We start from the raw sequence: 12,809 nt of genomic DNA, 5'->3' as shown, positions 1-12,809 counted from the left end.
GACGGGCAGCCTTCGGTAGTGCCGTCTGGTGCCGCACGGCCCCTTCCCGTTGCCGTCGTTCTTCCCGTTGCCGTTCCTCAGGCCCGGCCGGGGCGGACGACGCCCGTCCCCAGGGCGGGAACGGCCCCAACATGGCGGCGGCCCATCGAGACGCGCCGAGAGAAGCCCGGCAGGGCGAGGAGTTCCGCTTCCGGCGGCCGTCGGGGCGGTTCCGCTTCCGGCGGCCGCGCAGGAGGAGGAGGAGGAGGAGGAGGAGATGGTGGAGGAAGGCGTAAGTGGTGATGGCGCCATGAGTTTCCTCAAGCGGTTCCCGCCGCCGGCCGAGGGCGTTCGCCACCAGCAGCCTGACACGGAGGCGGTGCTGGCGGGGCGCAGCCTGGGCGCCGGCACGCTCTACATCGCCGAGAGGTGAGGGCGGCGGGGGGGGGAGGGGTGTTGCCGTTCTCAGGACCCCCCCGTAGGGCCTCGGGGTGCCGGGACTGCCCTGAGGGGGCCGGGGGACCGTCGTGTGAGGGCCCTTCTTAACCAAAATGGGGATTATTCTGAGAGGGGCGGCTTAGGGGGGACCGTCTCTGGGGGCTGGTGGAGATCAGGCCGGGAGGGCTGCGTGTGTGTGGGCCTCTCCCTCCCCCAAGGTGACGGGGGGGGCACCCTGCCTTGAAGGGCTCCCCTCCTTGAGGTGACTGGAGGGGGCTCCCTGCCTTGAAGGGCTCCCCTCCTTGAGGTGACTGGAGGGGGCACCCTGCCTTGAAGGGCTCCCCTCCTTGAGGTGACTGGAGGGGGCTCCCTGCCTTGAGGGGCTGCCCCCCCCCCCCCCCCGAAGTGACTGGAGGGCTTTCCCCCCGCGAGGGGCTCCATCCCCTGAGGTGACTGGGGGGGCTCCCCACACCCCCCCCCCCCGCCCGAAGTGACTGTGGGGTGCTCCTCCCCTGAGGGGACTGGGGGGGCCTCCATCCCCTGAGGTGATTGGGGGGCTCGCTCCCCAAAGGGCTCCCTCCTCTGAGTTGACTGGACGGGTCTCCCCTGAGGGGATCTGCCCAAAGTGGAATGTGGGGGACTTAGATAAGGGGGGGCCGTCGTGTGTGGGGAGGCCATCAAAGAAGGCTGTGAGGGAGGGAAAATCTGGGGGGAGGTCACTGCTTTTCCTGCTCTCAATAGTGTTTTGAACAACGTGAGAGAGAACAGCACAGTGAGGGAGCCTGGCTGGCCGGTTCATTAAAAACGCGGCACCTCTCTTTTGTTGGCAGGGGAGTGGATGGGCCAGTCGGTTTTCTGCTGTTATTCACTACTGTGGTTCTGCGAAGTTTCTTATGTCACAATAATCCCTTGAACACTGGATGTTCTTACTAGGCAGGAATCAGTTTGGTTGTTATGGAAGGATGTTACCTGAGCTCTTTATAGGTTCCTTTAAATCTTCTTTTTGTCATGCAGATCGAGAAGACGGCTTGTTGATTAAGGCAATGTACTTTTAACTGTGGAAAAGTACTCTAAATACAGTATGCTTCTGCAGCAGAAGAGTGTTGTTAGAACGAAAGAGCCATCTAAAACATGCACTGAGGAGTGAATTGTCTTTTAAAACCTTTAGACTATGAAGCATTTATAAAATGGGTAGTATTATTTGAGGGGCTTCTGCCCCACCTGAACTTGTTGGTGATTGTGTTCCTCTTGGAGAGGAATCTCTCTGGAATTTAAGTTACTGTTTTGTTAAGCTGTCCGATTGCATATACAGAGGCTTCTGTTCGCGCAGCATCTGCTCTCAACACGTATAATGTCGAGTTTCCTCGTAACTTGCTTTGAATAGATTTTTGTGTGAGGCGCGTACAAGTCTGCCAGCTTCCTCCCAGCATGCTTCGGGTGCGTCGCAGAGCTTTGACCAGAGTCACTTGCTGGTAATGAATAGAAAACGCCAGTGTTTGCAGGAGTGCCGTGCTGTGGGAGAACCGGCCACCCGGGAGGACAATGTGGCTTTGGAGCTGCCTGCTGACTCTGTCACCAGCTGTAAATATTGAGAACTGGCTGATGGAGGCTGGGAAAGAAATTCCTCACTCCCACTTCACTAGCTCTTGCTCTCAGCCTGAGTTCCCGAGGCGAGGAGTCTTCTGTGACCTTTTCATTGGTTTTGTCCCGCCACAAAAACTTGTGAACACTGCGTTTTGTGTGTGATGGAGGTCTCACCTTCTGCCCCTCAGTATTTCTGTTCACTGTGTGACCTCATTGATTGGACACACCCAAAACTAGCTTAAGTTTGATTTCTTGGCTGCTAGGAAGACACTGGTCCTTCTGCTGTGAAGGAGGTAGCAGTCCAGTGGTGACAACCTGTGCTGTCTCTTGCTGTGTTTGGGGATGAGAGTGAAAATGGGGGAAGCAGAGGTAGTAACACATAAGTTGTGAGGGAGAGGAAAACCATAACCTGGCTTTGTTAGCTTTGCTGATCACAGAATTGGTTGTCTTTCTACATACATATCTATACCCACATCAGATCTATAATCTTCCAGAAATTACAATAGTGACATTCTCTTTGTCTTGAAAAAACACAGAACATTTTATAGTTTGAGTTTTAAATCCCACTCTGGAACCTCTGGTTATCTTCGGGATGATAGATATCTGCAAGGAAGAGGAAATAAAGAGGTAGGGAGGGAAATTCAGGGTTTAGTGCAGATGTGATAAAGCTGAAATGTGTTCAGGGTGCTCAACTTCATGCTCTTTAAGAAAAGGCTTCTTTTACCTCAGCCATCAGTTAATGCAGTTGCAAAGTCCTGTTAGGTCAGGTCCAGGACACCATGTATTACCTGAGGCTGGGTAAGTGCCTTGTCCAGAATTACTTTTTTGGGGTTGGTTTGCTTTTCTACAGGCATGAGTCAGGTACTGTAGATTCTGCTGTTAACTTCTCACTTGTGTTTTTTTTTTTATTTTTTTTCCCCCGGCCCTCCTTGTTAGTCGCTTGTCTTGGCTGGAAAACTCTGGAGTTGGCTTCTCCCTGGATTATCCCACCATAAGTTTACATGCTGTCTCCAGGGACCTGAACGCCTACCCCTGGGAGCACTTGTATGTCATGGTGAATGCTAAATTCGAAGGTATGCCCGGAGTGTTGCATAGTGTTCTCGTGCAGTCCTAAGCAGCATGATTTCTTCTTCGAAAAGAGTAAATTTTGATTTTAAAGATGATATACTTCATTCAGGTAATATCTTGTATTTTTGTTTTCATTTCCCTGTTGGATAGTTATTTTAGAAGTATAGCTTTGCCCTTGCTTAGAGTCATTTCTGTATAGTTCTGCTCTCAGCATGTGACTACGTAAAGCTGAAGACACTGAAAATCGGTTCTCTGCTCTCTTGTACTAATTTTAAACAATTTAATTCCTCTTCAGTCTCCCTGTGATTCCAGGTTAGGTATAATTTTGGTTTATTGAATTTATGTTAATGTTGCTACCCTCTCCAGGCTTTATGAATTCCTGCTGTTTCACATTAGCCTGCAAGCCTTCATTCATTTTTTTCCCACAGCTTGCTTAAAAAAAAAAAAAAACAAACAAAACCAACCAAACAAAAAAACACACAAAAACCCAAACCAAACAAAACAAGAAACAAACCAGTAGTTCATGTTACCAGGCTTAATGGATCTTTGTAGATTTTCCACAAAACCAACATTTGCCCATTCTTGCTTTGACCTAGAGAATACAAGCTTTCAGTTTCATTGTTTATATGCAGATTTTTTATGTTTTTGATGTATCAGAGTCTTTTTTTCTGACAGAGCTTTTAATATTTGAAGCGTGTCATAAACTGCCATCTCAGTTGAAGAATGATGAGTGTTAAGTTTTGAGCAGGTCTCCTTTCGCCTTCACGCCTACTTGTTAAAGGTTAAAATCTGGCATTTAATTTTTCTTTAGTTTATATACTGAAAGTACTGACAAGACTCTGAGGGGGCAAAGGTGTTTTTAAGCTATTAATCTTCATTATTTCTTTCGTGTTAGTTATTATTTGTAGTCTATCACTACAAATAATAAGAGGACATATATGTACACCTCTTGGTTCTTTTCCCTCATTTTCTTTTGACTGTGTTTATTTTGAAGTAAACTGAGCCTGTTCTGAAGAAACATGTTGTTTCCAGCTTTTAATTCCTTCTGATAATGGTGTTGGAAAATACAAGTATCCTGTGATAGTTCTTACCTATAAATCCTTAATAGACTGATTTCTGTGGGTTTTTTTTTTTTTTTTTTTAATATATTAACTCTGGCTACAGTAAATCATCTACAGCAAGTGGATTTGTTTAGTTTTCAAGTCTACCCATGGCCTGCAGATTTAATTGCTGAATAGTGTTAAACCCAAACCTCTCCAATTCTTTGGTTGCCGGAGTCTTCATTCTTAGTTGGGCAGGGTACATTTTGTTCTTCCTCTGAAGGTTTTTGCTGGACTCTCTGTGTGTATGTGCCTTATCCTCACCCCTTGTTTAGAGAAAGCCAGTCAGAGGTTGACTGCACTGAAAACAAAGAGCTGGGCTCAGCAGTAACGAGCTGTGCCTGCGGGTGTCAGATGGAAAAGGATTGGGTAGCTTCCTTGGACACTTCATTTTTTGGGGCAGCTGGCTGGCAGCTTCTTGGCTTCTCCATAGACTTGGTGGTGCCAGTTTTGTATGTGATAAAAGCCCCTCTCAGTGGAACAGCCTTAAATGTATTCCTCTTTTTCTGTAGAAAGTAATTATGCGCTTTTGAGGCTCTCAGTGCAGTGTCCTCATCCACAAAGTGATGAACTGCAGCCATCATCTTTGTGGTTTTTATATTTACAGAAAGTAAAACATCACATTGTTGCTTACTTATTCATGAATGTGGTGCCCAGAAGACGGAAGCATGGTTTTGCCCACAGTTGTCATTGGCTCTGGGCGCACTCTGTACCTCTGTCATCTCCCTGGCTGGCTGGGGATGTCAGAAATCAAGTAAATCTTCTGTAAATGGCAGACTCCTCAGTGAGAGGCCACACTGGAAGCAAGTTGATTTCATGACAGTAATGTTAAGGATCTGTAAAACTAATGTGATTTAAAAAAATACCTATATAGCATTGTGCAGGTAAATGGTAATGACTATGAATTGTGAGGCTTCTTTGAACACAGTTTTCTTTAGTAAGAATTGGGCAGTTTTCCTGAAGTACGTGAATGTATCACGTGACCATTGCAGAAATCTAAAGTCCTAAAATAATAAATAGAGAAGTTTTCATGTGTATTGCAAGTGCTGTCATCGTACTGTGAGGGGATCTCAAATGTCTGTAATATGGATGGGAGTAGAGGTTTTTTGGACATAATAAACATGTTTCTCTTAAATCTTTCAATTTCCTAAAGAAGAAGAGACAAAAGAGGCTCCCATGGCTGAAGGGGAGGAGGAGGAAGACAGCGATGACGATGCTGAACCAATTGCGGAATTCAGATTTGTACCTAGCGACAAATCAGCCTGTAAGTGAAGAGGGAAATCGTGTTTTAGGTTAAAGTTCTGGCTAAATGTGGAAGATGCTGGTGTATGGAGATGTAGATGGCACGATCCCTTAGTGTCCTTTTCTAATTACTTGTTTTCTGTGTGCTGAAAAGAACAAAGCAAATTGTTTTATCTTGCTTGAAGCTGTTTCAAGCAGCTGCTTCTCAAGGAAAATTCCAGTGATTTGAAATAGAGGCTTTTAAAATAGAGACTTCTAGTATAAAGTGACCCAGATAATCTTATCTATATGCATTTGCAGAGAACTTGTATGGGAAACATATTTTTAATTCCAAATTCAGTGATATTTGAGTTGGTGAGAATTCCATTAGGGACACGCTATCTCAGAGACTACCATTGGAAATCTTGTCTGGTGTGGAGCTTACAGTTGGATCTAAGTTTCAAAAAACTTATGTATTAGATGCTGCAAGGAATCCTGTAGTGGGTAACCACAGACTGAATTCTCCAGAGATAAGCCTTTATCATCAGTGAAATAATGGAAAAGTGCTGCTGAGGATCAAGCACCAGGCTGGATGTAGGAAACCTGGCTTGTTTCTTGCATGGCTGCTGGCTTGTTGCTTGATGCTTTCAAGTACGAATTCAGTGGTGGTTTTGGTAAAGGAACATTCTCCATCTCTTTGATTACCCAGTCCTTGATTTCTTACCTGTTGTTGTGGGGTCTTGGTGGAGAAACGAGGGAGGTTTGTGTTCGTTTCTGTTCCTGCAGTGGAAGCCATGTTTACAGCAATGTGCGAGTGCCAAGCTCTCCACCCAGACCCAGACGATGAAGATTCAGACAACGATTACGAAGGGGAGGAGTACGATGTTGAGGCCCATGGTTGGTAACAGTTATTGCTTTTGAAATACGTGCCAGCACTTGGATACCTGGAACTTCTCCTGCAGTATCTGTTATAAAAATGCTTTGATCTGTTTAGGAGATCCTTGTTTGTTACTCATCTTGCCAAAACATTCTTTTTGCCAAAACCATAATATAAAAACTCAGAAATATACAGAAAGTCTGTAGTTTAGCTGTCACAAATCACTGGAATTCAGCAAAAACATTGTTCTCATTCTCAAAAGCCCCAAGAGATAAATAGCAGCCTTTCCTCTTCCTAGTGGATGTGCTAGCACAAGTTCAGTGGTCAGTTCACATCACCGTTTATTCCGTAACCGATGTAAGTAGCCTTTTAAGTTCAATCAGTTAATCTGAGCGTAACTTGCCTAGCTTTTGTCCTGTTCCTCCACCCCTGCTTGATGCAGGCTCCTAAACTTAGGTCTGATAAACAACTTGTTTTTGCAGAGCTAGAACAAGGTGACATCCCTACCTTTTACACTTACGAAGAAGGATTGTCACATTTAACTGCAGAAGGTCAGGCCACTCTGGAGAGGTTGGAAGGCATGTTAGCCCAGTCTGTCAGCAGTCAGTACAACATGGCTGGAGTGAGAACAGAAGACTCAATAAGGGAGTTTGAAGGTAAGAAATGCTTTTATTTTACTAAAGAATATATTAAAGCAGTGGTTCTTCAGTGTGGCTAATCCACAAACAGCAGGACTGAGCAAGAATCATGCTGGGGGTGATCCCTTACCACTCTGTGTGCATCAACAGCCGCTTTGTCTTTGTTCACAGCCACAGGTTATAAAAATGCCTGTGGTCCTACAGGCAGCCTGTTGCCTGCTGTGGATTGAGGGCTGCTGTGGGAAAGAATGAGGACCACTGCGTTAACAATTTTTGCTTCTTACTGGTATGATTTCCTGGAATAGTGGTAGGGTGAAATTGATTTAGGATTAACAAAAATTAAATTTGTCAGTCTACACTGGGACTGGGAAGCAATTTCCACTCTAAACATGTAATCAGGGTTTTTTGTTTGTTTTAAGTACCCCAAATTGTAAGTTAATAATTGTCTTTACAGAGTTCAGTGTGAATTCAGAATCATTGAAATACACTGGATAACAGATTTAAAAAAACAAAAAAACCCAAAAAGTCTGCTTTTCTGAAGCATGCTGTCTTAATGCTACTGATTGTTCAAATGTATTTAAGAAGTAAAGTTTCTTTTTGTCAGAAGAAACCCCAGTTTCTCAAATTTTGCCTTTTCTGCATGCTGCTTTCACTGGAACAATATATTACCTGGGAGAAGAACAGGGAAGTAGTTTCGTAGTATTGCTTCTTTTTCTGATATAAACTGCAGTGTTTTAGTATGGCCTGATGTTTTTGAAGGATGAAAAATAATGCAGACGTTATGAATTTCTAGCTATCAGCTTGCCTAGGATAGTCAGCAGAATAATAAATCATCTGTTCTCATCCAGATAGATGATTTTCTAAATATATTTGTCAGTTATTTACAGGTTCTCTTTGTTCCACAACTTTGACTAGAATTATATAATCTAAAGATAACCCTAGGTAATATACTCATGTTTTAGCAGTGCCCTTTATTTGAAAATTTTGTCAGGTTTCTCAACCCTAAAATTTTGAAAATTAAAATAAATTGAATGGCAAGTATGTGGCATGTCTCAAAGCCATCTTCATCAGTTTTATTTGCCTTCCTAATCTTATTTGCTATGGTACTGCTGCTTGGTTTGCTGCAATTATTAATATCCCCAGGGCTGCTCAGTTCCAGAATTTTATTATTTTTTGACATTGTAGCACAGAGCAGTTCCTTTTCTCAGCTTGGTAATCGCTGAGAGTGGTTTCAGAACAGGATCCAACCTCTCTCTGTTAGAGCGTAATTAAAACTATTAAAAGGAATCATGCCATTTGTTATACTGAAACATCATTTAAAAAATTAAATAGTTTAAATCCAGTATTTAAGTCTTTTAATAAGACAGGGTGAGACGAGGTTGTAGGAGATGGTGACGTTTTTAAGTGGCTGACTGATAGAGCTGGAACAAAACCACAAATTTATGAGCAGTTTCTTTGGGCCGCTTTCAGAAGTTCAGCAGAGGAGTTTTCTGTTCTGGCCATCTCCTGTCAACAGAGGGCACTCGCTCGCTCTCGTGTGACTGGGACAGAGATACACTATTATCCAGAGTACCCCTGAAATTCTGGTTCCACTTCCAAGCCTCCGTTGAAGTCACAGCTTTTAATAGCATGGCATCATCGGCATGCCGATGCCTTGGCTCTTTGTTTTCAGATGGGATGGAGGTGGACATAGCGCCAGTAGTTGCTGGGCAGTTTGAAGATGCAGAAGTTGATCACTGAGGAGGATGTATGCTGCTGTAAGTTTTTCTGTTTTCCAACACCAATGTTTTTTCAGTCCATCAGAGCCTTCTGTCTCTAGTTTGTGAATGCAAATGATCCCAGATCTCCTACAGGAAGTATCTTGTGATGTCAGGACGATGGTGATTTAGAGAAGAAGGTAGCTGTAGTTACCATGAGTATGGAAAGATGTTCAATGGTCTGTCCAAAATTGCCTGTTGGCATAAACAATCATGCTGTGTGTGTAACCTGTGTGGATATGCCTGTCTGGAAGACAGGTCAGCCCTTTAGTAGATTTAAGAATTGTTCAATCTCAAAGGCTCGTAGATGCTGATGTATGAATGCTGGAGCCATCGCTGGGAAGTCACTGTCCTTAGTATCCGTTATTTCACCCTTAGTGTGCAAGATTTCCCAGGCCTTTCAAGGGGGCAAAACACCTCCCAGCGCTGCAAGCCCATCTCTTCCTTTACTGTAAGTGGAGCAGAAACAGTTCCTGGTAAAGTTACTGAGCTATCTGGATGGGATTGTTGTCAGAAGCGCCCACCTTCATGACAGCACCCTGCTTAGGTAGTTGTGCCAGTGTGCCCTCTTGCATCACCTGTACTGCTTTTCTCCCGTTAGCAGCATTGCAAGATGTGCCAGTGTTTCTTGGGATAGGAAGAGCAGCTTATTCTGGGACTGTGTTTGCAGTGATGCACAGGCTTCAGCAGTGCACAGTTTGCACGTGCCGCTCGCGCGGTGGAGCGTTGTCTCCCAGTTTTTCTGCCTCTCTCGGAATCCAGACTGCCAGCTTTTGCCTTAAAGTGAGCACAGAACTATCCCACTTGAAACACCGTGGAAAACAGCTGTGGGACAGCCTGCCAAAAGCTTGTGGGAATAAAAAAGAAAAGGAGCAGGGGCGGAAAGGGCCACAAATAAGAAGATGATGTGCTGAAAAAAATCGCTGCAAATGGGTCAGAAGTAGTTGGTTAGGGATTATGGTGTCCCTGGGAAACAGGCTGCATTCCCCTAGAAAGGCTGTTGCACAGGGGTGATGTGCATCCGCTTTCCTCCTCTGTTGCTTATTTTCCTTTGTTTCCAAATTTCTGAAATTGTTTTCCTAAGATTTCTGATCTCAACCGCTGCCACCAGTTCTGAATCAGTATTTATTGTTTGGTGTAAGAGCTCAAACTTGTCTTCAGTTGCTCTTCCTACCCTGGGAAAGACTTTGCAGTATGGAGAGTTCTTCCAAAAAAGTCAAGATACTGGTTGACCTGCCACTGGACAGTTATTTTATTTGATAAAGAACATATTTTAAAATTTGGGGAAACTTCAGCTGTAGATGATGTACCTCTTGGTGAATGGAAAGCTTGGCTCTGAGTCCATCTCCAAGATTATTTCAGTCTGGTTTGGGGGGGGTGGGAAATCATTTTATTGAAAATGGAATGCTTGTCCTGGTTTAAACTTGAGCAGGATGAGAGATAGTGGCTGGTAGCAGATTTCTAAGGAGCCTGAAAGTGCTGGTGGAAGTGATATTGACAGATCTTCTAGCAAAGCACAAAATACACCTTGTAAGAAGTAGTTTTGCTCAGTGGAATTCTTCCTGCTGTTTACTCTGTGCTCTCCACAGCGTGGGAAATTAATGCTGTGAGAGGTGACTGGGTAGGGAGTCCTGGTGTCCTTCTGCCTGTGCTGAGCTGATCCTTGTCAGGGCAGATCAAGTGATCTGCATATGCAGCATCAGGTGTTGCAATGACGTTGCTCCAGGTAGTAGTTTGGAAGCTGTGGGTGTGATGGGCCTATTAACCACCAGCCTGACTGTGGTGTTGTAATTTAAGGTCAAAATATAGGATATATGTCAGAAATAAACAACCGAAGGGGCGAAGTGATGAGAACAGCTCTTGCAGGTCTGTGCTAATCACCCCGTGAACAGGTTTGAGCACGAGGCTGGCTTGGTTCTACATTCTAAAAATAGGGGCAGAGGGGGAGCATGCTGTGATCTGCTCGGTACTCTGTGGAGCAGCTTGGCCCTTTCAACCTTCTGACCTGCAAAAACGATCTACGAGAACATCTTGTTGGTGATCCTTTAGAGAGCAACGCGCTGCCCTGCCTCTAAAGCGATGCCTTTGTGGGATGCTCACGTTGCACGTTACTGCTTGTTAGCCAAACGAGATACAACAGTTGGCTGCTGAAGCTCCTGGAAGACTTGCCGACAGTGGAAATGGGACATTCCCACTGGTTGTGTAATAAGTGGTTTGTCTGTCGCATCACAAGGTTGCAGTAATTGCTCCGAAGCCACTGGTGTGTCTGTGTGCAGTGGCGTCTTCCAGGGTTGCAACTGTGGATTGTAAGCGCACGCTGTCCTTAGCTGACCTGAGTTTAGAGTTGCTGCCAAGGGCAAAGATGCTCAGCCCTTCTGAAAATTAGTGGGCTTGCAGTAAAGCGCTGTCCCCAGTGACTGCAAGCAACGGATAGCTGCTACTCAGTAAAGATCAATCATCTTTTATTTTAATGCCAATTACGTAAACTTGGTGTCTTGTATCTTTCAGATTCCTCTTGGGGCACTTCCAGAATAAGCTGTAAAACTGAAGGCATTGCAGTGACTATCGGGAGTTAACTTTTCTTTTAATGACCTAAGCTTAGACATCTAGGTCTATAAATGCTTTTATAGATGTTTAAAACAGGGTTTGACATTTGTGACCACTATGGGGTTACTTAAAAAAAAAGAATAAAAAACAGTAAAACCTCTTGCATCTAACACTTGAATGGGGCTAATCACGGGTCATTTCAAAGAAGCTTTTGTCGGAATTCTAGGACTTCAGAAATAAAACTGTAAGTAGAACAGAATTGTCCTAGAATTTTCCATATTTTTGTACCTGTTTGTTGGGTTGGTGGACTAGAATAGAAACAAAAATATTATAAAGTTTGACTAAAAGGAAATGGGATCAGCCAAGGATTAAAAACAAAGCTAAATTTAATGCCCCTCAAGTAACTGGCTTTATCAGTTCAGTGCTGTCCCTTTCATTTCTCTGAGAGCAGCGTCTGGGTGGCAGAGGAGATGGAATAGAGTCTGTAAAGTCCCGAAAAAGAGGACTGTTTTGTGTCTTTGTATTAAATGTTAACAACATTGTTAAATAAACTAAGATTTTTGTATCTCACATCCAACTCCGTGTTGCTGTTGTCTTTTATTTCAGCAAGCAGCTGGCAACTCTGAGCAGACATCCCTTGCGTTTTTAGCACTCTCTTCTATAACAAAAAAAAGTCCAGTGAAGTCATTTTTGTCATTTACCTGGATCTAAGAATAAAAAGGCAGAATATTTGCAGAGTGCACGTGTGAGACAGTTAGTCTGACACATCCCAAACTCAGGAACACAGCTTCAGATTGCCAAGAGCTTTGTCCTGCTGGAGCTTTAACTGTTTCATCTCTCTGTGGTTGGTGGTGGTTTTGCCATGGGGCAACAGCAGCAAATTACATTTGGGCTTCCCCCTCTTCCAATATTAAAATGAAAAGTCTGGTACTAAACATTTTCCATTTTCATTTGATTTGAAGTTGACTTGTGAATTTTCTTTTCTTTATGATTATGTTGGTATGTGACATTTTTTTTACTGAACTGACACTCTTGGAATTATATTGTGTGGTCCTGCCCTGCTCCGCACACTGGGATATGGTCTGGTTTCAAGGTACATGAAAATTATAACCACTCTTTGACTATTCCTTAGGAATTCCAGTCAAATTAGTGATGATTTAGTAGTGTTGTGAACTGTTGACACTGCTGAAAAGTTTAATGAGTATTTAGCATGTTACGCAACAAAACATTCTGCAATAATGTCTTTCCTAGCCCCTTTATATACATATGTGTATATATATTTATGTAAATGTATGCATGTTTGTGTTAGGCATACAGAGGAACAAAGGAGGGTACAGAGTGATGCTTTAATTTTTGCACTGGGATTTGGAGAATCTTTGCATGTTAAGATTTTGGGACAGCTAAGGAGTAACAAAACTCTACCATCATCATAGTTTGAGAAAGAAAGATTGTACAGTTCTAAATCACTGTTCATGGTTAAAACAGCCTTTGGATTTTTTTTTTTTCCCCTGGTGTGTATCTTATTTGCTGGAGTGTGGTCTTTCTATTGTTTTTCATAATAAACTGCAGACTACCTGCTACGTATCCCAGGAGGTGGGCA

The 12,809-nt window shown here is 43.8% G+C and overlaps 1 protein-coding gene across 2 annotated transcripts; it reads left to right on the top strand.

Annotated features, from left to right (window-relative positions):
• The first annotated feature begins 216 nt into the window (after nt 1–216).
• Nucleotides 217–11,786, top strand: CLNS1A (chloride nucleotide-sensitive channel 1A). Of its 2 annotated transcripts, none has more exons than XM_032991001.2 (7): nt 217–408; nt 2,938–3,074; nt 5,323–5,433; nt 6,177–6,287; nt 6,750–6,923; nt 8,578–8,662; nt 11,171–11,786. In XM_032991001.2, the coding sequence occupies exons 1-6, from the start codon at nt 257–259 to the stop codon at nt 8,643–8,645; spliced, it is 753 nt and encodes a 250-aa protein (XP_032846892.2). In that variant the 5' UTR covers nt 217–256; the 3' UTR covers nt 8,646–8,662; nt 11,171–11,786. The 2 variants fall into 2 exon arrangements, with proteins under 2 accessions (XP_032846892.2, XP_042648149.1); XM_042792215.1 differs by having other exon boundaries at nt 218–408; nt 5,326–5,433.
• Nucleotides 11,787–12,809: the final 1,023 nt, after the last annotated feature.

This window comes from Tyto alba, unplaced genomic scaffold (genome assembly GCF_018691265.1).
Source record: "Tyto alba isolate M040663 unplaced genomic scaffold, T.alba_DEE_v4.0 Super-Scaffold_2, whole genome shotgun sequence".
NCBI classification, from domain to species: Eukaryota; Metazoa; Chordata; class Aves; order Strigiformes; family Tytonidae; genus Tyto; species Tyto alba.
This window is presented reverse-complemented; position numbering and strand designations above follow the sequence as displayed.